Here is a 23,721-nt window from a genome sequence, read left to right as displayed (position 1 = left end):
ACATCCAAATCTGTAGAAAATTTTTGAAAGAGTTTATTTGAGCCAAACAGAGGACACACTTGGAAGCAAGATATCAGCAGACTGAGAAAAATGCCTCTCAAAATGACAGTTTGCAGGGTTTTTCGTTTTGTTTTGTTTTGTTTTAATTCACTTGGAATTAAGGAGGGAACATAGGGAAGATGAAATAGAAATGGGAAAAAGCAAGGTGTATTACCGAGTCGTTAACAAGATTATGTGCTCCGTTGTTGAGGGTGGTTACACCTTTGAGGGGTCTGAAAAAGATAATTACGTTGGCATTTCAGTGGTTATTAGGCTAGATGCACAAGAACAATGGATAGGGCTTGCTCACGGCAAGGTTAAATCTTTTTTCTAAAGAAGTTACATGCCTGGGGTGTGGCTATCCAGCATGATTTGCCTCATTAGGAATTTATGATCAGATCACCCTGTGAGGTTACTTTCCATCACTGGATTTGTCAGATTTATTACAGAACCCCCTTTTCATCCACAGAACGAAAGTACAAGGTTCACAAGTGCTAAAGTATGACGGTGGACAGGAAATAACCTACACAAGATAACAGAGAAACCTGAGAAGGCAGTATGGGATCCTTTGAAAACGTTAGAATTTAGCTATGCAGGAAGAGAGCAAGGGTTCTGCTTACATGGGTGGTGCTCATTATAACCATGTTAGTCAGTTCACGTCATTTCTATATTTCTGGTCTCACGGTTGTTTCCCTTGGGAAGTGATGTAGTGTATGTAAGTCATCAACTACTTGACTTTTATTTTTCCAATTCTTCCTGTTGCAATGATGTATAAAGTCTGAAATGAAATGAAGCCTAATGGTCTAAGCTTGCTTTTGAAGTGGGAGGGACATTTGATATGTAGTTTTTTTGGGGCCTAAAATCATCCTTAACTTCTCAGTATAAGAAGTGTTTGAGGATTGATTCATTGTTTCCTAAGCACTTTGAAGTTTAAATACACTCTGAGTACAGTTTACAATGTAACATACTAGACCAATAATCATTTTTACTTCCTGATATGAAGTTTCAGTGACAGGTTAGACAAACAGTGTTAGAGGAAGGACTCCACTACTTAGTTAAAGTTGCTGGCCCTGACAGAAAGTTTTATTGATTAAGAGACAGTGGCCAAACTGTCACACATAGACCCATAAACACATAGACCCTCGGGCCTAGAAGGAAGGGGGCACCAGTACTTCATGTACTTTTTCCTTAGACCCTTTCACTTGCCTCTAGAATTCTCATCTACATCTCAGCAAGTACTCAGGTTAATTTTAGGACCGTTTTCCTCCTCGATGCTGTGACTCTCACCTAAAACTATCTGTGGCTCTCATCACCCACAGGACATACCACAGCCCCTGCAGCACCCTGTTCAAGGCCCTCTACATGGTCTGCCCTTCTGGTTCCATCTTCTGTTCTTTCCTGTCCTCCAGTCACACTGGGCTACACTCTCAAAACATCTGATATTACCCTTTCAGGCCTCCTGTTTGCTGATGGGAATTGCAGCTATCAGCGTCTGCCCCTGTGGTGGTCCTTGCACATTGTCGGAAGACTTCCTATCGGTGCAGGTCTCTGCTGGGCTCTGGGTGTCCTGGGAACAGGGATGGAGTTGTGTTTAGTTGTCCACACCCAGGGCCTAGAACAGGGCTGCTTCCACGGTAAAGGCCCTCGGTAAACTTTTGTTTGGGGGTGAGTGAAGGATAGTATGGGTGGCATCCCTGGCTTGGAGGCAGAGCTGCGATGTGACTTCAGCTCTGTGCTTATTAGCGGTGGGCTTCCTGGCAGTTAATCAGAGCATCCTTCTCAGGGTGTGATACATGAGATAAATGTGTGACAAGAAGGGATGGGTTGTTATTAGCAGTAATAACAGAGCCTGGCCAAAATGCCATCTTCTCCCTGCAGCTTTCGGTGCTGTGGTTAGAGGTGGCGCCATGTCCTCAGGAGCCCTGTGGGACCTAGACGGCCATGCTGGTTTGCCCTCATCATCTGCTGCCACAGGTTCCAGTCGGTGTCTGCAGAGCTGCTCTCCCCTTCCAGATCAGGAGCACCCTGAGAACAGAGCCAGAACAGCATCTAGCATTGGCAGGACCTGCCCTCTCTTACCTTTTTTAACCCGGTGGTTCTCAATTGGTGGTGATTTTGTCCTCCCCTCCCCCCCAGGAGACACTTGGCAAGGACTGGAGACATTTTTTTGGTGGTCATCCTTGGTGTGTGGGGGGATGGGGTGGGGGGAGGGCGTTGCTGCCGGCATCTAGTGTGACAGGCCAGGGATGCTGCTAAGCACCCTGCAGTACACGAAACCATCCCCCACAGCAAAGAATTCTCCAGCACAAACTGTCAGTACTAGTGCTGAGCCTGAGAAACCCTGCCGCAGCCAAGAATCACGTCAGATGCACATGCGGTAATGGAGTATGGGTACTGCCTTTCTAAGAAATGGTGAAAATCTTGGATTGTGGGACCCAAGTTGTAATTCAGTTCTTCAGAGTGAAATGAAATTGTAGCTGATTCTGAGCTCTGCTAAGACCAGGCACTGTGGGCAGCTCTCTGCATGTGGTATTGAATCCTCAGCGCCATTCTACAAGGTGGGCTCGGGTGTTACCCTGATTTTGTCGTTGTGAAGGCTGAGGCTTATAGAGATTAAGTAACTTGTCCAAGTGTGCAAAGCGCGCAAGCAGCAGGGTAAAGGGATTAGAGCCCAGATCTCCTGGTCTTCAGAACCTGAGCTCTTGACCACCCTGCTGTGGGTTATGCTCTGGCAACGACATAGAGACCTCACAAGCTACAACTAAGAATTGAAGACTGTGAGGCTGGAAGTTCCTTTCCGTTTTGTTCCATCTTCCAGAAGTAGTAACTGGCTTAATTATTGAAGTAACTGGTCCACATGGACTTTGCCATCTTACCTATTGTTAATAGTAATGATAACCATAGCAACAACAACACCAATAGCAGCTAGTATTTAAAAGAATTTATTGTGTGTCCCTCTTCTTGCTAAGCGCTTACCGGCATTATCTTATTTAATTTACATAACAATTATATGATTTGGTTGTTACTATTAGTGTCCTGCCCATTTTACAGGTGGGGAAATTGAGACACAGAGAGGTTAAAATGACCAAAGTCCCCGTGTTAATAAAGGTGGAGTTGGTTTTAAAATCCATAGCGCTGTGACTCTCAAACCTGTGCGCTTAACTGCTGTATAACTTGCTTTCTGTATTGAATGTCTAAAAATAAATGGACAGTTACTTTTTATTTTAAATAGATTAAGAATTTTGGAGTTGAAAACTTAGGCAGTAATTTGTGTCATAGTACCTGAAACTTTAAAGCTAAGGAATTTTTATTTTTATTTATTATTTATTTTTTTGGGGGGGGAAGGGAAACAGGACCTTATTGGGGAACAGTGTGTATTTCCAGGACTTTTTTCCAAGTCAAGTTGTCCTTTCAATCTTAGTTGTGGAGGGCGCAGCTCAGCTCCAGGTCCAGTTGCTGTTGCTAGTTGCAGCGCCAGCCCACCATCCCTTGTGGGACTCAAGGAGTTGAACTGGCAACCTTGTGGTTGAGAGCCCACTGGCCCATGTGGGAAATGAGCCGGCAGCCTTCGGAGTTATGAGCATGGAGCTCCAACTGCCTGAGCCACCAGGCCAGCCCTAAACCTAAGGAATTTTTAGACTAGGCTAAAATGTGTTAAGTTCCTTTTTGTTTGTGTGAGGTAGCAACCCAGCCCCTTTCAGTAAAGTAGGAAAAGAAACAAGTTTAAAGAATAGTAACTATGGAATCAGAAGATTTCCAGAAACAAGCTCTTACAATTTGGGGAAAATGGGCAATATCAAAGGAAAATTCTGGAGTCAGGGATGCTATGAAGTTCTAGAAGAGATACAGAAGTGACTTCTGTCTCACACTTCTGCGTGCCATGTGCCTCCCCAGTAATTTGCCAGCAGGTTTACTTCCACGTATTTGAACTCTCCCCCACCTCCCAATGTAATTCAGTTTTCATAATGGAATTTAGTGGAAAAGCAGGCCATTTTTGTTAAGACATATTTCTAATATAAATAAGAGATCTCTATAACTGTCTTAGAATGATAAAGAAGCTTGGTAAAATGTATTGCTTCCTATGCTGTATAAGCTAGTGAAGTCTAGGGATAGGAACTTAATTAAAATTATTGTATTTGGAGTTACAAGATGTGAGCAATTCATTATGTTTAAGAAATGACATTTTCCCTAAATTTTTTTCTAATCCACCACCCCCTTCTCTCTCTCTCATTCAATATATATATATATATATATATATATATATATATATATATATATATATATATATATATATATATTTTTTAGGTGAAAGACCAAAGAAACCAATTCCTCTTCAGGATCAGACCGTCAGAGATGAAAAAGGAAGGTATAAACGGTTTCATGGAGCCTTTAGTGGAGGGTTCTCTGCTGGGTATTTCAACACTGTTGGCTCAAAAGAAGGTATGATTTTCCTACTTACAGCTCTGATATTGTTAAAGCAAATAATTGAAATAGCATAAGATTCTTGCTCCCCCACCTCCTCCTTTTAAAAAACCTTCTTGTAACGTTTTAGGACATACACTGTATTCTTTTGTGTTCTTTGAATGTTTGAAATGTTTCCAGAGTCAATGTGTATATTGTTTATTGATTACAACCTGGGTGAAAGAGGGTTTTTTTTTGTTTTTTTTTTACTTAAGAAAAAAAAAAGATACATTCTAACCAGATGATTAAATGATGATAATGACTTCCGTTTTATATTGCATCTTGCCACGCACAAAGTGTCCTCACACAGATTCACTCAGGTAATCATTGTCTCACAGGACTCAGTGACTAAGGAGGGCAGGTGTCAGCTGTTTTGTAGGTGAGGCCGCTGAGGGTCAGAGGTGCTCTTTCCTGACACTGGGACCTGCATCACTTGTCAGTACGTGCTCTCGATCTGGAGAAAAATCCATTATACTTGTCACCTGGTACAATATAATAAACTCTGTATTGTTTAAAGTAATGTATGTTTTTTAATGTCTTAATATAGAAACTGGGAGAAAGATAGCTTATATCTCAGATATGAATGGAAGATGAACTGATTAACTCATGGGAATTATTTAGAACAAAATAGGACAGATCATATATATATATATATATATATATTTTTTTTTTTTTAAATAACTCGTATATAGTCAATAATATTGTCATAACTACGTATGGCATCAGATGGATACTAGACTTATTGGGGTGATCTCTTCGTAAGGTATAAAAATGTCTAATCATTGTTGTATACCTGAAGTTAATATAATATTGTATGCCAACTGTAACTGGAAACTTAATTAATTAAAAAAATACCTTGTATACAACAACAACAGTAAAATAAAGATGAAAAGCAATGCAAGGAAAAAAATAAAAAGCCACGTAAGAAAAATAGCTGGGGTAAATAAGATGGTTAAATTTCAATATCCAGAATGTGTAAAGATCAGTTTAATGGGCAAATGATCAAAGTATTTGAACAGTCTACTCCAGAGGACATAGAAATGCTGTGTGGACTATTCAGCCTCTTTATTAAGAAAAGCCAATTAATTCAAATATATGGTGATGGAAGGAGAACTGACTCTGGGTGGTGAACACACAATGGGATTTATAGATGATGTAATACAGAATTGTACACCTGAAATCTATGTAATTTTACTAACAATTGTCACCCCAATAAATTTAAAAAAGAAAAGCCAATTAAGATAACTAAGGCACTATTAAAATAGCACACTTATTCAAACACAGTAGGGTTTATGAAGAAGGAAGTACACCAATAAATTGCTGATTCTTATAATTATATCTATGCTGTATATTATCATTAAAAAATAAGACTAACTCAAATGCTTAGTCAGGTAGACGGTGATATGTTAATACATTGGGATATCTCTTTACCATTAGGAGTGAGATTCAGGGACTGTGAAGAAAGAGGGCAAAGACTATAGAAGTGCAAAGTGGAGGGGCCCAGGGTATTGCCCAGGAGAGCAGATCCTCACTCTCCTGGGGCATCTCCCAGGTTGGCCCAGAATCCTATTCCACCATCTGCCAAGAGTACACCTCAGCTCCGTAAGAGTCTTGTAGGAAATCAAAACGTAGGTGTGTCACTCTTAGAGAAAACTCAAGAAGTTCATCTGCAGAAGGTTACATACACATTTGCTCTCCAGAGCATTCTTTCTCTTCAGCCATAGCACGTGCTTGATGACTGTGATTGGGGAACAGGAATGGTTGTTATAGGACTCAGGTGTTTGATGGAATTGGGGGCCTGGTATGGCCATTGCCTGTGCTTAGACCACCAGGTTGAGCCCTTGGGCCAGGGCACCCTGAATGCTGTGTGCCTTGCGTCCTTTCATGGCTAACACAGCTTGACATATTCTTTCTTTGCTATGTTAATTTGTTAGTGCAGGTTTCTGTCCTGCCTGTCTCAGAGTAGTCCTGCCTTTTAAGGTGAACTTGCGTCTTTCTGCTCAGATCTACTTGTGTTCCTTTCACAGTTTAACTTTCAATGTATAATTTGATTTCTCTGGATTCCAAATTCTTACGGGGAGCCCTCACTGTATCTACTAATTTCTGACAACAGAGGACATGGGGGTTACTAAGAAGTTTATGTGGAATAATGTCTGTATGAGCAGCGGGATGGGAAGCAACTAGGACTTTGTAATTGTTGGGGCTTTCAAGTCCATACGTGTTACGTAATTATTTACTTATAAACCAAAATACTGTCTAGGATTGTAATGTTCTAAACTCTTTTCTTTCAAGGATGGGCACCTTCTTCCTTTATGTCGTCACGACAGAACAGAGCAGACAAATCTGTTTTTGGTCCTGAAGATTTTATGGATGAAGAGGTAGGTGTGCAGAGCTCTTCATTGCTGGTTGGCCGGCGGGATGCTTGTAGGGGGTTGTGGTAGCACCTTGTCTCTCCCCAGAAAGTATGATTTCCTCATCGCGAGGCTTTATCTTTTAGGTATTTGGACTATAATGCCCTTCCTTTAATGGATTCTTGCGCATTGGAGTAGTGTCTTATGCTGGGGTCAGTTTCCAAAGTCAAGAGCGGAAGGGGAAAGTCATGTACAGGCTTACCTTGGAGATACTGCGGGTCCAGTTCCAGACTACTGCAGTAAAGTGAATCTCACAATAAAGCGAGTCACACAAATTTTTTGTTTTCCCAGTGCATATAAAAAACAATACGTACCTTAATTAAAAATACTTTATTGCTAAGCAATGCTAGCTATCACCTGAGCCTGTTAGAAAAATGGTGCCGATAGACTTGCTCTAAGCAGGGTTGCCACAAGCCTTTTGTGATAAAGATGAAATAAAATACTTATGTCAGCATGCTTTAGGCTGCAGGTAAGAGGCAAGGGGATGTCCCCTTTCTGTTTGACTAGCATAATCCATATGGAAACATGTCTCATGTCACAAGAAGTCTCAATGTCACCATGGCCCCAGATTCTCTTCTCAGTCATCTTCTGCATGTCAGCTTGTCCTTACACTAGCTCTCCTTGTGGTTGCAAGGCGGCTGCAGTTGTCCCCGTGGCACACTCAGGAGGACATTATCCAGTGGGAGGCGGACTTTCTTCTTGGTATCTCTAATTTAGAGCAAAGAAACCATTCACATAAACCCTCCAGTGAATTTTCCCTCCCTTCTGCATGGACAAATTGTTTTACATGCTCATTCTTTTTTTTTTTTTTTCCTACATGCTCATTCTTAAAGCAGTCTTTGGCAAGGGAAATGGGATCAAAATGACTGGCTTGCACAAGACACGAGCCCCATTCCCTAACGCTCCCCCAGCCCCAGTGCGCACATGCCAGGGACACCACTCCCGAGGTGCATGGTGGTGCAGAGGAAGGCAGGTGCCTGGACAACCTCGAGTCTCCGTGAAGAAAGAGGGCAGGGCAACAGCTGTTGGGCAGGCAGCCGCAGTAAATGCAAAAGCCCTTAACTCAGGGCCTGCACACAGGCGCTCACGAATGCTTGTCAGCTGTGATTCTATGATTTGCTCCCTTCAAACAGAGCTTTGAGATGTTGTCTGAGAAGAATGTGGTCCTTACTTCCTGTTTTCCTAGTTTGTCAAGTGCCCCTGCAGCCTCACCAAGTAGCCGCTATAATGCCCCCGTCCTTGGCCACTGGCCTTCAATTAAGTGAGGGTCCCAAAGTCAGTGTGTAAAATCAGCCACTCCTCTGATTCCTAACTCAATTGTGTAGTTTTTAACTTTTATTTTTTAAAGGAATAAAGCTATGTGATGTTTCATGTTTAATCACTTTCCAAATCATGCAAGTAATTCTGTTTGACTTTTTATTTTAGGATCTTAGTGAATTTGGGATAGCACCAAAAGCGATTGTTACCACAGATGATTTTGCTTCCAAAACCAGAGATAGAATACGAGAGAAGGCCAGGCAGTTAGCAGCTGCCACGGCCCCTATTCCTGGAGCCACTCTGCTTGATGACCTCATAACACCAGCAAAGTGAGAAGAATTTAATTTTGACTTTTCTGATCTTCACATCACTGCTTTGTATATGTATGATGATCTTACTTAGGGATAGTTTGGTTGCAAGTAGGACAAACCTTCTTAACCTAGCTTGAGTGCAAAGATCGGGGAGGTTTCCAGAAAGATCTTGCACTGTTATAGCATGGGTGCTCTAGCGCTCCAGCCTCATTCTACCTCTTCTTTCTGCATACCTCCTTGGTCTGCTCCTGGACATGTTGCCTGATGTAGCAGCCTCAGACCATCATGGTTTCCATGCTTGACAAAAACCATCTAGAGTTCATTCCAAAGGCCCTGGAGAGAGGGCATCTGATCAACTTCCCCTGGTGAGGCACGCACCCCGAGTCCAGTCAGCTGTGGCCAGAATGGCAGGGCCATGCAGTTCTAATGTGGATAGGAGAAGGCTCGTGTATGACAAGTATATGAGCTGGGCAGGGACTCAAAGCTGCTTGTTCGCTAGTATAAAAAGTGGTTCATTTCCTTTCTTTCCTTTTCTCTTTATTTCTTTTCTTTCTTTCTTTGTTTCTTTGTTTCTTTGTTTCTTTGTTTCTTTCTTTCTTTCTTTCTTTGTTTCTTTCTTTCTTTGTTTCTTTCTTTCTTTCTTTCTCTTTATTTTTTTATTAGTTTCAGGTGCACAAAACAATGCAATAGCCAGACATTTTACCCCCCCACAAAGTGACAGCCCCCCTCCCCCAATCTACTGCCCCCCTGTCATTGTCCATACCTATTAAGTGGTTCATTTTCACTGCCTTGATATCCTAGATTATCTGTTGGTTTTGAATTGCTAAGAAAAATGGGTTGGAAGGAAGGACAAGGAATTGGTCCCCGAGTAAAGAGAAAACCACGCCGACAAAAACCTGGTATGTATATTGATTGCCATTATTTCTGCACCATACTTTTTAATGGCTACATATTTCTAGAAGAAAAATTGTGGCGCTGGCCCGGTGGCCCAGGTGGTTGGAGCGCCTGTGCTCCTAACGCTGCCGAGGTCGCTGGTTCGATTCCCACATGGGCTAGTGAGCTGCACCCTCTACAGCTAAGATTGTGAACAATGGCTGTCTCTGGAGCTGAGCTGCTGCGGGCTGCTGTGCTGCCATGGGCTATGGTGTGCTGCCGTGAGTGGCCGGCAGCCATCGAGCGGCTGGCAGCTCTTGGCTGCCGTGAACTGCTGTGAATAGACGACTGACGACCACCAACTGCCTCAGTCGGGAGGCACACAAGGCCCATAATACCAGCATGGGCCACGGAGCTGTGTCCTACACAACTAGACTGAGAAACATCAGTTTGAACCGGAGTGGGGGGTGGGGTGGGGTGGGGGGTGGGTGGGAATTGCTGGGTCAGTGGCATGCACACATTTTAAGGCTTTTTGTGTGTGCTGTGCAATAGCTTTCTGGAAGACTTGTACTAGTTTACATTCCCACCAGCAGCGTACGAAACTGTTTCCTACTTCTGCCAAAACTGTATCTCAATGTAACATGATTATTTTCTGTTTATTCCTTGCCCTCTGTCTTCCTAGCTAGACTATGAACTCTAAGAGGCAGCAATGATTTTTTTTTGGGTTTTCCCTGGTGCTGCTGGGGCAGTAGTAGTTACTCACTGAGCACATCGTTCTTTCAGTGGCTCATGACTGATGCCTTTGAAATCTCTTTTATAGATCCTGGCATAAAAATCTATGGCTGTGCATTACCCCCTGGAGGTTCTGAAGGATCTGAGGTATTGTATGAGATTGCTGACCTTCAGTGTGGTACAGTAGCATCTGTTATTTTATGGATGTCCACTTTTAGGGTCTCAAACAGTTTTCGAAATCAGTCATATCCCATTACAGTGAAATACCCATACCCTAAAACTGTCCTCATTATGTCAGATACTGTATTCAGCAACATGCCAGCACCATAGATACCCCAAGTCTATTTAGGTTCTTAAAATAGAGCTGTTTGTGTTAGTATCATTTGCTCAGGGACTGACTTAGTGATTTTTAATACCGGAAATCAGTTTGGTAATTATTCTGTGTAGAATTAATCACTGCACTTGAGAATGGTATTTTACAGGCTTGCTTTGCTCCAGGCAGTGACTCACCTTCATTCCACCTTTCTTTGATACTGTAAATAGGATGAAGATGATGACTACCTGCCAGAAAATGTGACCTTTGCACCCAAAGACGTCATGCCTGTGGATTTTACACCTAAAGACAATGTCCACGGACTGGCTTACAAGGGCCTGGATCCCCACCAAGCATTGTTTGGGATTTCAGAAGAGCCTTTTAATCTTTTCAGTGGGGGACCCGAGAGGACCAGCAATCTTCTTGGAGACATTGGAGTGAATAAAGGAAGAAAGCTGGGAATTACAGGCCAGGTACAAGTGTTTCTGTTTTGTAAACATGGGACCACCGACGAATGCGAAAGTATTCTCTAGTAGGCACTCACTATTCACTGACTACAGGAAGAATTTGAAGTGGTTATAGTTCCTTAGGGTCTCTTCTAAAGACATGTAAAGCACACCTTCCTGATTTTGACATGTGCTCCTGACCTGTATTCTTGGTGGAGTTTGTGTGGTCCCAGGAGTGAGGACTGCTTTTCCACATCCTTGTGGGGCTAAGCAGAAAACTACTTTGATTTCTGAGTAGTTAGTAGTTGAATTGCAGTCTGCTTCTCCAAGGTGAGGTCCAAGTTTCCCTATCTCGCGGACTATTTCCTAGGGCTGCCAGCCCTAAATTGGGAGACTTGCTTTTTACCTTTGAGGAGATGGAGAACTTTTACTGATTGCCTGTCCTCCCAAATTGATACAGAGGTTCTTTCCTAAATGACATTTAGAAAATGTCATCAGTACTTTTTCTTTCCTAGACATGTCTTTCTCCAATTCTTTTAACAAAAAGTGATACTCGTCGGAGGCCGTGCCCTCCAACCTTAGGAATTCTTGCAGCAGCTGTGAGAGTAGCGACGGTCTTCAGACCCTGGTTGTCAGCACCATCCCAGGCCTCACTGGACGGGAGTGAACATTCTACCTCGCTCCTTTTGGAGGCCCCATTTCTTCTCCTGTACTGCTGCTTGCATGTATTCTCCACTCCTCTGCCCATACTGGGACCCAGACCCATAGCTGCTGCTGGGCCTGGAGAACAGACCCCGCAATGGAGGCATGGCACTCACTTCTAGTCATTGTTTCCCAAAGGACTTGAGTCCATGTTAGTGTGGTCTCCCGTTCACTTCTCTCCTGGTGATCTCACAGTGCTAAGGTGGTCTGTGCACTCACATCCTTAAAGTAGCTTTATCCTTCCGTGCAGACGTACCAGCAACCGTCTTGTAATTTTGCTGTTTGAAACTTTGTTTTTGAAGGCTTTTGGTGTTGGTGCCCTGGAAGAGGAAGATGATGATATCTATGCCACAGAAACTCTATCCAAATATGACACCGTTTTGAAGGATGAGGAGCCTGGAGATGGACTTTACGGCTGGACAGCGCCCAGGCAATATCAGAGTCAGAAAGGTAATTCCATAGACCCACAGCTGACGGTAGGACCAGTGTGAGTATCAGGGAGAAGAGGTTGCAAGATTGATACTGGAGTATCAGCTTCCGTGTAGGACGGGGTCACTGGTTAAAGATGCAGGGTGAAAAACAAAGTGGGGAGAATAGAGGTCCAATGTGGGAAGCAGGACAGAGGTGGGACTTAGACCGGGTCAAGGCCAAAGCCAGTTGTCCAGACAGGGCTGAGGTCGGGAAGAGGAAAGAGAAGGCACACACGTGTGGACTGGTGTATTGCAGGTCAGAGCTGGCCCTGGGTCAGAGGGAAGCACTTCCAGCTCGAGGACCTGGGCAGGTGCCCAGAGTAGGGCCATTCAAGCAGCAGGTCAGAAGGCCAGGAGGGGTCACCAGTGGTAGGAACACTGAGCCTGCAGCAAGATGGAGCTCGGCACCCAGCCTGTCTTCTCACCCAGGTCCCTGGCTCTTAAGGGACTCTGGTTGGGCTAGAACATGGACATTCTTTCAACATAACTTGAATTTCAAGTAGTCTTTTGGTCTTTCTTTCCAGAAAAGGTGTAGGGAGGTGATAGGGTGGCATAGGTATTAGCAGGTGATTTGGAGCCCATCAGACCTGGATTTGGATTGTACCTCTCTCCTGCCCAGCTGCGTGACCTTGGGCAAGGCTTGTAACCTCTGGGCGTCATTCGTAAAGTGAGGATAAAAGCCACCCTGAGGGTTATTGTGAGCATTAAATGGTATAACTCGGTGGTTGGGCCAGTACCTGCCTCAAGTACTAAATAAATGGTACCTACTGGTCTTCAGTTTTAGTAATAACAACCACCTAAATAAAGTAAGGAGGCGAGAGCTGAGATAAAACAATCTATTCAGACACTTTTAGCTGTGGTCAGCTAAAGTTTGATCTGACTTGTAAAATACAGCTAAAACATACATGTTGAAATAATCTAAGCATCATTCCCCAAAATGATGCTCATTTTACATTTCTAGAAAGAAAAAGCAGCTGTGAAACAGCTTTTAAGAGGTAGTTTGCTTAATGGTTGTGGACACAAACTCTGAAGACAGAAAGCCTGGGTTTCAGTCCTGGCTCTCCCCATTTATCAGCCATGACCTTGGACAAGCTACGTAACCTCTCTGTGCCTTACCACGTTTGCATAACGAAAGCATACCTATGCCATGGAGATTTTAATGTACATAAAGGGCTTAGAACGTACCTGGCACACAGCAAGCACTCTGTGTGAGTGGCCTCTGTCACCACCACCACAAAAAGAACCAAGGGTTTTACACAAGATGCTGGTAGGGAGTGCACCCAAATGTTAGTTTCCTTGGGGTAGTAATTAGACTACTTTTATCGTCTTCATTTTGCTTACGTTTATATTTTTTGCTTTACCTTTCTAGTTTCACATTTTTCTGCTAAGGCTATGTATCATTTTTATAACAAAACAAGACATAATAATATATATTATACCATATATAACATTAATATGTTAATCAATATCACTATAGATTATATTAACATGTTAATTATTAATTATATTAACTACATCTCTACATGAACACAATGCTATATTGCTAATATTAGCATATATTAATTGTATTATAGCTGCTAATCTATAGTAAATATACATATTTAAATCTGCTTTCTGGGCCAAATGTTTGGCTTTTCTTTTTTTTTTCTATAATTTTTTTTTTAAATTTATTGAGGTGACAATTGTTAGTAAAATTACATAGATTTCAGGTGTACAATTCTGTATTACATCATCTATAAATCCCGTTGTATGTTCACCACCCAGAGTCAGTTCTCCTTCCATCACCATATATTTGATAGGCTTTTTAAAAATATAATAATACTCCTTTGCCCAGCTAATTGATCCCTCCCCCATCCCACATTAGGCCTTGGCCCATATCTCCCTGAGCTCCCAGCCTCCCCTCACCGCTCTCTGCTGCCGCCCCCTCTCCCACAGCTGCCTCTTCTCTCCTACAACATCTATGGTTTCGACCTGATGGTTTTTCACTGAGCGAATCCATATTTAGCCATGGTTCATTTTTGAATTATTCTTATTTTTTTCCTTGATCCATAGGACTATCATGAGTATTCCTGTGGCTCTCTATGCTTATTTACTGTTTATTTCTTCAGAAGACATTCGTAAAACTAAAATGGCTGGGTTTCAAAAGAATACAAAAATCCCAAGAATGTGAAATTTAATCCCAAATCATCCTACAGAATTTTAGGAACGTCAAGACGCTGGCACAAAAGTTCAACAGGAGTTGAAGTACAAGGAGTGATTTTATGGGGGCAGATAGTTACCGGCCTAGGCAGCAGTGTAAGCGGCCTAAAGCATCCGTCCACCTGCACCACTGGTGGCTGTACCTGCTGCGGGCCTGAACCCCAGCTTGTGTCAGTGCTCGCGGTCATCATGGGGAAGGGGCTCTTGGCTACAGAAAATGAATGCAGTTTGTGCATATGGATTTTTAAAAAAATATATTAAAAAATTTTTTTCAATTAGAGTTGACATACAATATTCTATCAGTTTCAGGTGTACAACATGGTGATTCGACATTTATATAACTTACAAAGTGATCACCGCAATAATTCTAGTACCCATCTTACACCATACATAGTTATAACATTATTGGCTATGTTCCTTATGCTGTACTTTACATCTCCATGACTAGTTTGTAATTACCAATTTGTACCTTTTTTTTAAAACTCTTATTTATTTTATGTGTGTTTTCCCAGGACCCATCAGCTCCAAGTCAAGTACTTGTTTCTATCTAGTTGTAAAAGGCACAGCTCATGGTGGCTCATATGGGGATCGAACCGGCAACCTTGTTATTAAGAGCACCATCCTCTAACCAACTGAGCTAACTGGCCACCCCCCAATTTGTACTTCTTAATCTCTGCACCTTTTTTACCCTGCCCCCCAACCCCTCTCCTAGCTGGCAACCATGAAAATGTTCTCTGTATCCATGAGTCTGTTTTTGTTTTATGTGTCCATTTATTTTTGTTCTTTAGATTTCACATATAAGTGAAATGATATGGCATTTATCTTGTGTGTCTGACTTACGCCACCCAACACAATACCCTCTAGGACCATCCATGTTGTTGCAGATGGCAAGATTTCATTCTTTTTTATGGCTGAGTGTGCATATGGATTTTTGACTGACCCTCGATGTGTTGGAAAGCCTTGTTAATCAAAGAGCCTTTCTCGGTGGGGCTGTGTCTGCCACCGATAGAGGATCCCTGGCTCCAAGTCAGAGGGCGGTGGTCGTATCGTTTGCTGAATTAGTGATCTTTTATCTCTAGTTAGAATTTCATTTGAGAAAAAGACAAAAGTACCTTTTAATTTGTACTAAGATTAGATTACTGGCTGACCTGGTTGTATTGCCTTTTGTGCCTTATTTGGATGGTTGCTAAGGAAGTTGGGAGGTAGTGTCTAGCCTCCCCATGGTTCTTCACCTAGGCTTAGAAATGACCCTCTTGCAGTTACGATTTTTACTATTATCCAAGCTTGTTCTCTTCATGGTTTTTCCTAAGGTCTTTTACTCCAGAGTATATTCTTTGGGGCCCCTTAGCTTAGGATCTCAGGCACTTTTTCTAAAAACAGTGCTGAGGTACTTGTGGAGGGCCACGGCCCGCATCCTGGGCGGCTTAATCAGCTGTGGGTGGTTTGGGCTGGGCGGCCAGAGTCAACAGAGGTGTGAGGGCTTTACGTGCAGTTCTTTCCTCCTTTACTGCTATCTCTGTGTGATATCATGTATGACATGTGGTATTTGTGTTCTTAGAGATAAAAAGCTGATGTCTTTTGCTTTATTCTCTTCTGTGCTTCTGGAATGAATCAATGACGTCATTTTTTAGACTCAGAGAAAGATCTTCGCTACATTGGCAAAATATTGGATGGATTTTCCTTGGCTTCTAAATCTTTATCGTCTAAGAAAGTAAGAATTTTTTTTTTTTAAACTGGTTTAGTACTTAAAATTTTTGCTACTATGTAATCTGAGTTATATTAACAACTGGAATGATAAGTAAATGTTTTCAGAAAAGCACCGGCCTAGCCCGCTAGTGATTGCCCAGGAAAACATAATCTGTATTAGGAATGTCAGTCAGTAGCCACATCTGGTTTGTATTCAAAACAGCTAATTGCTCATTTGTTAAATCCAAACTTCAAGTGAGTGGTTATTTCCCCTGAAAAAAGAAATTACAGTAGAAACTGGTGGAAGAATGGAACTGATACAATTTTAGGGACACTGTAACTTAAGGAAAAGTGGAAAACTTTCAGAAAGTTGCAATGACCCACGGTGCTGACTCCTGAATGCTGTGACGTGCGTTCGCTGGTGTGGGCGAGGTTCCCTGGGCAACTTGGCAGAAGAGACAGAAGCCACATCCATGCAGGCAAGTCCGGTGGAGAACTCCGGTGGAGAACGCCTCTCCAGAGAGTCCTGTTGGTGTGAGATTTTGTTACAGCTTGAGCCAAATGGTGCTCTTGGCCCCTCACCAGAGTCACATGTTCCCAGGCAGGCATCACAAGCTAGTTGTGGGTGCTGGTAGCTCGGGAGGGACGCCTGGCCCTTGCCTTGTTGGTGTCCTTTTCTTAGGATGTTCCACATTTTAACGGGCTTTTTGTTCTTTTAATTCAGCAAGTATTTGTTAAGTACCTCTGTGGTGTGGCCTGTGGTTCTCCAGAACAGGAGTGGCCGGGAGCTGTGACGCCTGAGGAAGTACATTCGATATTATAGTGGCTTTGACTGGTTTAGTGGTGATAGTTAATGTGTTGTACTAGCGAGCAGGATATTTTTAAAACAGTGTTGGGCACACCTGCTATTATTACTAGAAATGTCAAATATGTCAAGGAGAATGCGAGGTATTTATTTATTTATTTATTTTTAAGTGTGTTTTTCCAGGACCCATCAGCTCCAAGTCAAGTAGTTGTTTCAATCTAGTTGTGGAGGGCGCAGCTCACCGTGGCCCATGTGGGGATCGAACCGGCAACCTTGTTGTTAAGAGCACCGCGCTCTAACCAACTGAGCTAACTGGCAGCCCTAGAATGCAAGTTTTTTACATGTATGAAAGGGGAACATAAAAATGGTTAAGAAGTACTCATTCGACTCCGGGGTCAAGGATAGAAAGGACTTAAGTCCTGGCCCCCAGGTAACTCCTGTTCAGTGAGGGTTCAGACAGACAAATTCACTGTAGGGCAGAGTGCTACAAGTGGAGAGAGGCATGCGGGGTTTCCTACGTGCTCCTCGCTGGAGCAGGGCTTTGGGCACAAACGATTCAGAGAGCTGTGTCCATCTAGCCTTTCCCAGCCAGGCAAGTTTTCTAAATATGTGGCTGAAAACCCAGCTTCTGTGAAATGCTTTGCATCTGATGGAGGATATTAAGAAGAGTCGTGTTTACACACCCCTCCGTTCTGCCATGCTCCCCTGTATCTTTGTGACTTGGTAACATGAGTGTTTGCCGGCTGATTGGGGAGTGCATGTTTTGCAGAGCAGGTGGTCAGGCTAGGATGATTTAAAAAAAAAAAAGAGATTTCCTAACAATGATCATACCACTCTTTCACGGATTTTCATCGTGCCAGGGACTCAAGCCAGGGAACCACCTGGGAATTTTACAACCACCTGGGAAGCTTGGGAAACTCCCACTGTAGCCGACTTTGTGGGGTGGGACCAGGTATCACTGTTGTGAGAAGCCTCAGGTGAGCCCAGTATGAAGCTGGGGCCGAGACCTCTGCCAGCGAGTGTTCAGTGTTTCACTGGTTACGGAGTTCAGAGTTTCAGGTCGCTGAAAAATCTAGGAAACAGCTTACATAGAACTGTCCATTGAATATACCGTTGTTAGACCAAGAGCAAGAGAGACCATTTAGTGCAATAATTTAAAAACGTCAAATACTGGGGGCCGGCCCAGTGGCTCAGGCAGTTGGAGCTCCGTACTCCTAACTCCGAAGGCTGCCGGTTCGATTCCCACATGGGCCAGTGGGCTCTCAACCACAAGGTTGCCAGTTCAATTCCTCGAGTCCCACAAGGGATGGTGGGCTCCACCCCCTGCAACTAAGATTAAACATGGCACCTTGACCTGAGCTGCCGCTGAGCTCCCAGATGGCTCAGTTGGTTGGAGTGCATTCTCTCGACCACAGGGTTGCCAGTTGGACTCTCGCAGGGGATGGTGGGCTGCGCCCCCTGCAACTAGCAACTAGCAACGGCGACTAGACCTGGAGCTGAGCTGCGCCCTCCACAACTAAGATTGAAAGGACAACAACTTGACTTGGGAGAAAAAAAAAAAAGTCCTGGAAGTACACACTGTTCCCCAGTAAAGTTCTGTTCCCCTTCCCCAATAAAATCTTTAAAAAAAAAAATTATCAAATACTTTCTTTTAACTTATCTGTTCTGCCATCATGAATGCCTGAATTCCCCGAATATATTTCAATTTCAGTTCAGTCAGCTTTTGAATTAAAAATACCTCAGATCAAAAAATAAGGCCTGAAGTTCCAATTTGGAACTGAAACGTAACCAGAAAAAAATCTGAATTTAAAAGTAACTTATTTGAAGTTATTATTTTTTTCTACACCTTGAAATCATACTCTAGTTCTAAATTTTCTGACTTACAGTGGGCCAGCTCTGCACTTGGGCCAGTCAGTACATGGGTTAACTATTGTCATCATTCTAGGAAACATGCAGATTAGCATCTCTGTGTAGAAGTGGGCAGGGGTGATATTAAAAATGCCTGGTCAGCAGAACAATGAAGTTCTGGTGACCCTCAGAATCCAGAATGGATGATGGCTGAGCACCTGGACAGGCTGTTTCCCGTGCTACCTACCTGCTGAATGTTAGCCTGCGAAAGGCTGGGGTTAATGCTCAGAGGTAACAGGTTTTCTTGGTTAAATCAAACATGATCATCTTTTTTGTATTTTCTGAGTCTTTTTTATTTTTATTATTTTTTTAAAGATTTATCCACCACCAGAATTGCCAAGGGACTATCGACCGGTGCATTATTTCAGACCCGTGGTAGCTGCAACCTCAGAGAACTCCCACTTACTTCAAGTATTATCAGAGTCAGCTGGAAAGCCAGTACATGACTCAGGGACACATAGTAGGCACCTACTGAATGCCTCCAAGAGGGGAGAGTTGCTAGGAGAAGCACCTATACAAGGTATGTGCCATTAAAGATTAAAATCATTACGTTTATAACAACCTGAGTTATCAAAATCAAAATGGAAACATGTTTTCCCATTGAAATTTTTTCTATGATTTTGTATTCCCGAATTGTGGGAATAAAATAGTTTATTGTGAACGGCATACATAACAGTGTACTTCTTTTATTTTTTATTTTTTATTTTTTTATTCTTTTATTTAAGGAGGGTGCAGCTCACAGTGGCCCATTTGGGGATTGAACTGGCAACCTTTGTGTTATTAGCACCATGCTCTAGCAACTGAACTGACCAGCCACCCCATCCTTTACTTCTTAAGACTTGTTTTCCCACTATTAGTTTGAGTTGTGTCATTGAAATTACAACTCTCGTCTTAAGCTCAACAATTTTCAGATTTTTAATAATTGTCCAGGAATGTGGTGGAGACCAGGGACATGCGTACCTTCACTTTCTCTGCACAGCCTGGGAACATACGATTTTTTCCTCAGGAGATAAGGATACTGTGGCTTTTTCTGAAAGCCTAAAAGAAATGAATGCATCTGAAAGTATGAATAAATGTGGAGACTCCCCTGGAGGCTGGAGCAGAAAGACCCACTATGAGAGATGAACTTGAACTTGCCATCTGGGAGCCTAACAGTTATCTCAAATATGGTACACCCAAACAGAGCTTGTGGTGCCCCCTTCCTTCTCCAAACTTACTCTTCCTCCAATCTTCCCTTCTCAGTAAACGGTAGTACCAGTGACCCTCTGCTGAGTCCAAAATGTAGGAATACTAATTCTTAGCAACTCTCTTTCCGTCTCTCCCCTGACCCTACCCAATCTGTCAGCATGTCCTCTCATTTCTGCCCCTAATACCTCTTATCTACTTCTCTGCATTTCAGCTGTTTCCCCCTTGCCTCAATGCCCATCTGCTGTCACCTGGACTATTGCAGCAGCCTCCCGATTGGGCTTCTTTTTGCCCTCTGCAGTCCATTCCCTTCAACAGCAGCTACATGAACCAAATTATATCACTATCCCCTTAACATGATCCAGGACTTCTTACACTAAAGAGAAATCCAGACTCCCCACAAGGCTCTATGGATCCAGCCCTGCCCACCTTTCAAGCCGCATCGTATGCCACTTTGCCTTAACACCCTGTGTTCTCACCTCATGATCTTCCTTTTTGCCCTCTGAACCTGCCAACCATGATGCCGCCCAGGGCTGTCATGTTTGCTGCTTCCTTCGCCTCTGCTCTTCCGTCATATTTTCCCTCCTTTTTTTTTTACTTAGAACTTACCTCAAATGTTACCTCTTTAGAGGGACCTTCCAGGCCTGCCCTGCCCACCACGTAAGCCAGCTATCCCTCCCTCCAGCCCTGTTACCAGCCCTCTCATCTAAGCCACCCTCAATCGCCTCCCCCCCTTTTGTCCCCCACAGCCCTCCTCTTGTACCCATCTTCTGCTGTTGAATTTTGGCTTCTTTAATGTCATTCTGCCTCACTAGTGAGAACAGGACCTTTTCTGCGTTGTCCTCCCAGCCCTCGGCCAGTGTCTGGTATGGAGTGGATGCTCACTGAGCATTTGTGACAGGAGCGAGTGCATGATGGGTAGCTGTGCTCTGAACAGGGGCTTGTGCTGGGCAGGACTGTGGAAATGGGGGCCACCGCAGACTGGAGGTCTGGAGTTCAGCAGGTCAGCTTCCTCATTCTGGGACCACACTGGCCTGTAAACATCCAAGTATTAAACTCCATTTTTGCCAACCGTTAAAGAGGAGTCTTGTTGTGTTACTGTCTAGTTCAAGGGATAATATGAATGCAGATGAAATACTAACTGTAAAATACTCATCTCCAATTATATAAATTTGTGATATTGAACATGTATATACAGTGAAATGTAAACATATTTGTCTTAGGATCCTTTTTATCTCTTCCTATTATTGTTTTTATTTAGGTTCAGCTACTTCCGTGTTAGAATTTCTGTCCCAAAAAGATAAAGAGAGAATCAAAGAAATGAAGCAGGCAACTGACCTTAAAGCAGCCCAACTCAAGGCCAGGAGTCTGGCCCAGAATGCCTCAAGCAGCAAACAGCAGCCCTCCTCTCCAGATGTCGGACACAGCTCTTGGCACATGGCGTTGAGGGGTGGGACAGCCACCACAAGAGCCAGCAACTTCAAACCTTTCGCCCAAGATCCAGAAAAGCAAAAACGATACGAAGAGTATTTAGTAAATATGAAACAGGGTCAGAAAGGTGGGTGCTCAGCCTGGGTCTCCCATGTGTCAGGCGGGGGCGAAGTTCTTGCTATTCTAATCCTAGTCTGAGATTGAGAGTTGAATCTGCCAGTGTTTTGATTCATCCTTCTACGAACAGTGCAAAGATTTCAGGCTCTGGCTCTTGACCTTACAAAGCAAGAACAATTAGCTTGTGTTTCTCTGTATCTCAGGGCCCAAAGATAGCTGTTTAAGTAGAGAGCATGCTTTGGTGGTGACTAAGGCTAAATCACAGACCATTTACTGTTTGCAAATGCTTGGCTTCTGTAAGTGTTGCATTTCACACCAAGAGAACAAGGTCATCTCCCACCTTATCTTAAGGTCCTAACCATCCAGCCCTAAAGCATAGTCTAAAATTTGACTTTACAAAGAGAGTTGACTGTTGAACCACGAGATGGGGGAAAAAATTGATCTATGAAGGAAATAAATATGGCAAGACCCAGGAGAAGGCTTGCTCTGATACGTAGTACTCTGTGTGAGAGGTAGTCAGCAAATGAGAGGGGCTGGTTTTCAGAAGCACGTCTTTGTGTACTGTGCCTGCACTCCCTACTAAGACTCCAGACCCCTTAACGTTTACTCGTAGTTGTAAAATTTAAAAAAAAAAATTAGAGAAGGGAGTGTTTTTCTGTCAAAACTTAGGAATAGAGTTGGGATGAACTTATCCCTGGGAATGGTAACAGGTTCCTTACTTTGAAGATTTAACCCCAAGCATTAGTTCCCAGGTGTTTTTCTCAGATACATGCAGTACGTAGAATTCAATAAAAGCGTGATTTTGAGGGAGTGAGCAATATTTCCTGCCGAGTACCTCCCCGCCATGCTCTTAAAAACCAGGATGTTCTCCTTTAAGCCCCATGTTTCCCCCAAGTGTGAAGCACTTTCTTGTTCTCTGTTCGCACCACAGATGCTCTGGAACACTGTCTGGATCCCAGTATGACAGAGTGGGAGCGAGGCCGCGAACGGGATGAGTTTGCTCAGGCAGCCCGGCTGTATGTATCTTCCCACTCGACTTTGTCCTCCAGGTTCACTCACGCCAAGGAAGAAGACGATTCTCATCAAGTGGAAGTTCCTCGGGACCAAGAGGTCTGTCGCTATCACGTCCTTACCTGGTGCATTTAAAAATGAAAACACCGGACAGCCAAATAGTTGAAATCCCTCAGTGAAAAGAACAAAAGAGACAGGGACTGTAGAATTAGCAGTGATTTTTATGCTTGAAAGCCGATGGAGTTTAGCAAAACTGTCGTAGCATAAGCAGCTTTGTTATTTTGGAAGGTGGCTTGGAAACGTAAGTGGAAGAGCAGTCCAGTCAGCTGTGTGTCTTTTCCCAGAATGATGTTAACGATAAGCAGTCGGCTGTGAAGATGAAGATGTTTGGGAAGCTCACGCGAGACACCTTTGAATGGCACCCCGACAAGCTCCTATGTAAGAGGTTCAATGTCCCTGACCCTTATCCAGAGTAAGTTGGATAAACCTGCCCTTCCATCAGTACTTATTCCCCCATATTAAAGCCAATTTTCCCCTTATACACTCATAAATTCCCTTTTTCTAAATGAACTTACTTGTAAATGCTGAGAGTGGCAAATTGTGCAGTTTAACCTCCATTAATTTGTTACTAAAAAAATAAACATCCAGACAGCAAACTTATTCTGTATTGACGATATGAAACTCATATACGTCAAGTTTTCAAAACTTAATGCGTATTTAATTTGCCACCTTTTCAATGATGCACGTACAGAGTACATTTAAAATGTTACTTACGTTTTCTAATTCTTTATATAAGTTTAGCACCTTCTTATTGATTATAAACACCACAAGAAAGCATATGCAGTTGAATCTGAGACTTCGTCAGAAAATTTTGGTATACAGACGACCACTGAACAATGAGGGGCTGACCCCCCATGCAGTCAAAAATCCACCTATAACTTTTGACTACCCCAAAACTTAACTATTAATAGTACTGTTAATCAGAATCTTTACCAGTAACATAAAGAGTCCATTAACACATTATTTTGTATGGTATATGTATTCTATACTGTATTCTTATAATAAACTAAGCCGGAGGAAAGAAAATGTTATTTAAAAAATCATAAGGAAGAGAAAATATTTATTGAAAAAGAAATATTTTCACAATATTTATTGAAAAAAATCTGTGTATAAGTGGACCTGCGCAGTTCAAACTCATGTTCACGGGTCAACTGTATTTTTAGCAGTGAAACTTTTCCTTAATGGAGATCCATTTTCAAAGTCAAATTCTAGTTCTTACTATAATAAAGAAAAAACTAATAGGTCCTAAAGTCACCCATTATAAATTCTTTTTTTGCGGGGGAGAAGGGGAACAGTACTTTATT

At 42.9% G+C, this 23,721-nt stretch overlaps 1 protein-coding gene across 1 annotated transcript in view; it reads left to right on the top strand.

Moving 5' to 3' along the window:
* GPATCH1 (G-patch domain containing 1) overlaps positions 1-23,721 on the top strand; it is a 40,671-nt gene that overhangs the window by 2,089 nt on the left and 14,861 nt on the right. The window contains exons 2-13 of the mRNA XM_019742753.2: positions 4,345-4,479; positions 6,793-6,878; positions 8,337-8,497; positions 9,281-9,378; positions 10,173-10,231; positions 10,628-10,870; positions 11,848-11,995; positions 15,846-15,925; positions 18,929-19,133; positions 21,060-21,356; positions 22,278-22,456; positions 22,702-22,829. Of these exons, the coding sequence (XP_019598312.2) occupies positions 4,345-4,479; positions 6,793-6,878; positions 8,337-8,497; positions 9,281-9,378; positions 10,173-10,231; positions 10,628-10,870; positions 11,848-11,995; positions 15,846-15,925; positions 18,929-19,133; positions 21,060-21,356; positions 22,278-22,456; positions 22,702-22,829 (1,819 nt within the window). The remainder of the gene's footprint in view (positions 1-4,344; positions 4,480-6,792; positions 6,879-8,336; positions 8,498-9,280; positions 9,379-10,172; positions 10,232-10,627; positions 10,871-11,847; positions 11,996-15,845; positions 15,926-18,928; positions 19,134-21,059; positions 21,357-22,277; positions 22,457-22,701; positions 22,830-23,721) is intronic.

Source organism: Rhinolophus sinicus, linkage group LG11 (assembly GCF_036562045.2).
Source record: "Rhinolophus sinicus isolate RSC01 linkage group LG11, ASM3656204v1, whole genome shotgun sequence".
Classification (NCBI taxonomy): Eukaryota; Metazoa; Chordata; class Mammalia; order Chiroptera; family Rhinolophidae; genus Rhinolophus; species Rhinolophus sinicus.
Note: the sequence above shows the minus strand (reverse complement) of the source record. Positions and strands in the feature narration are given on the sequence as shown.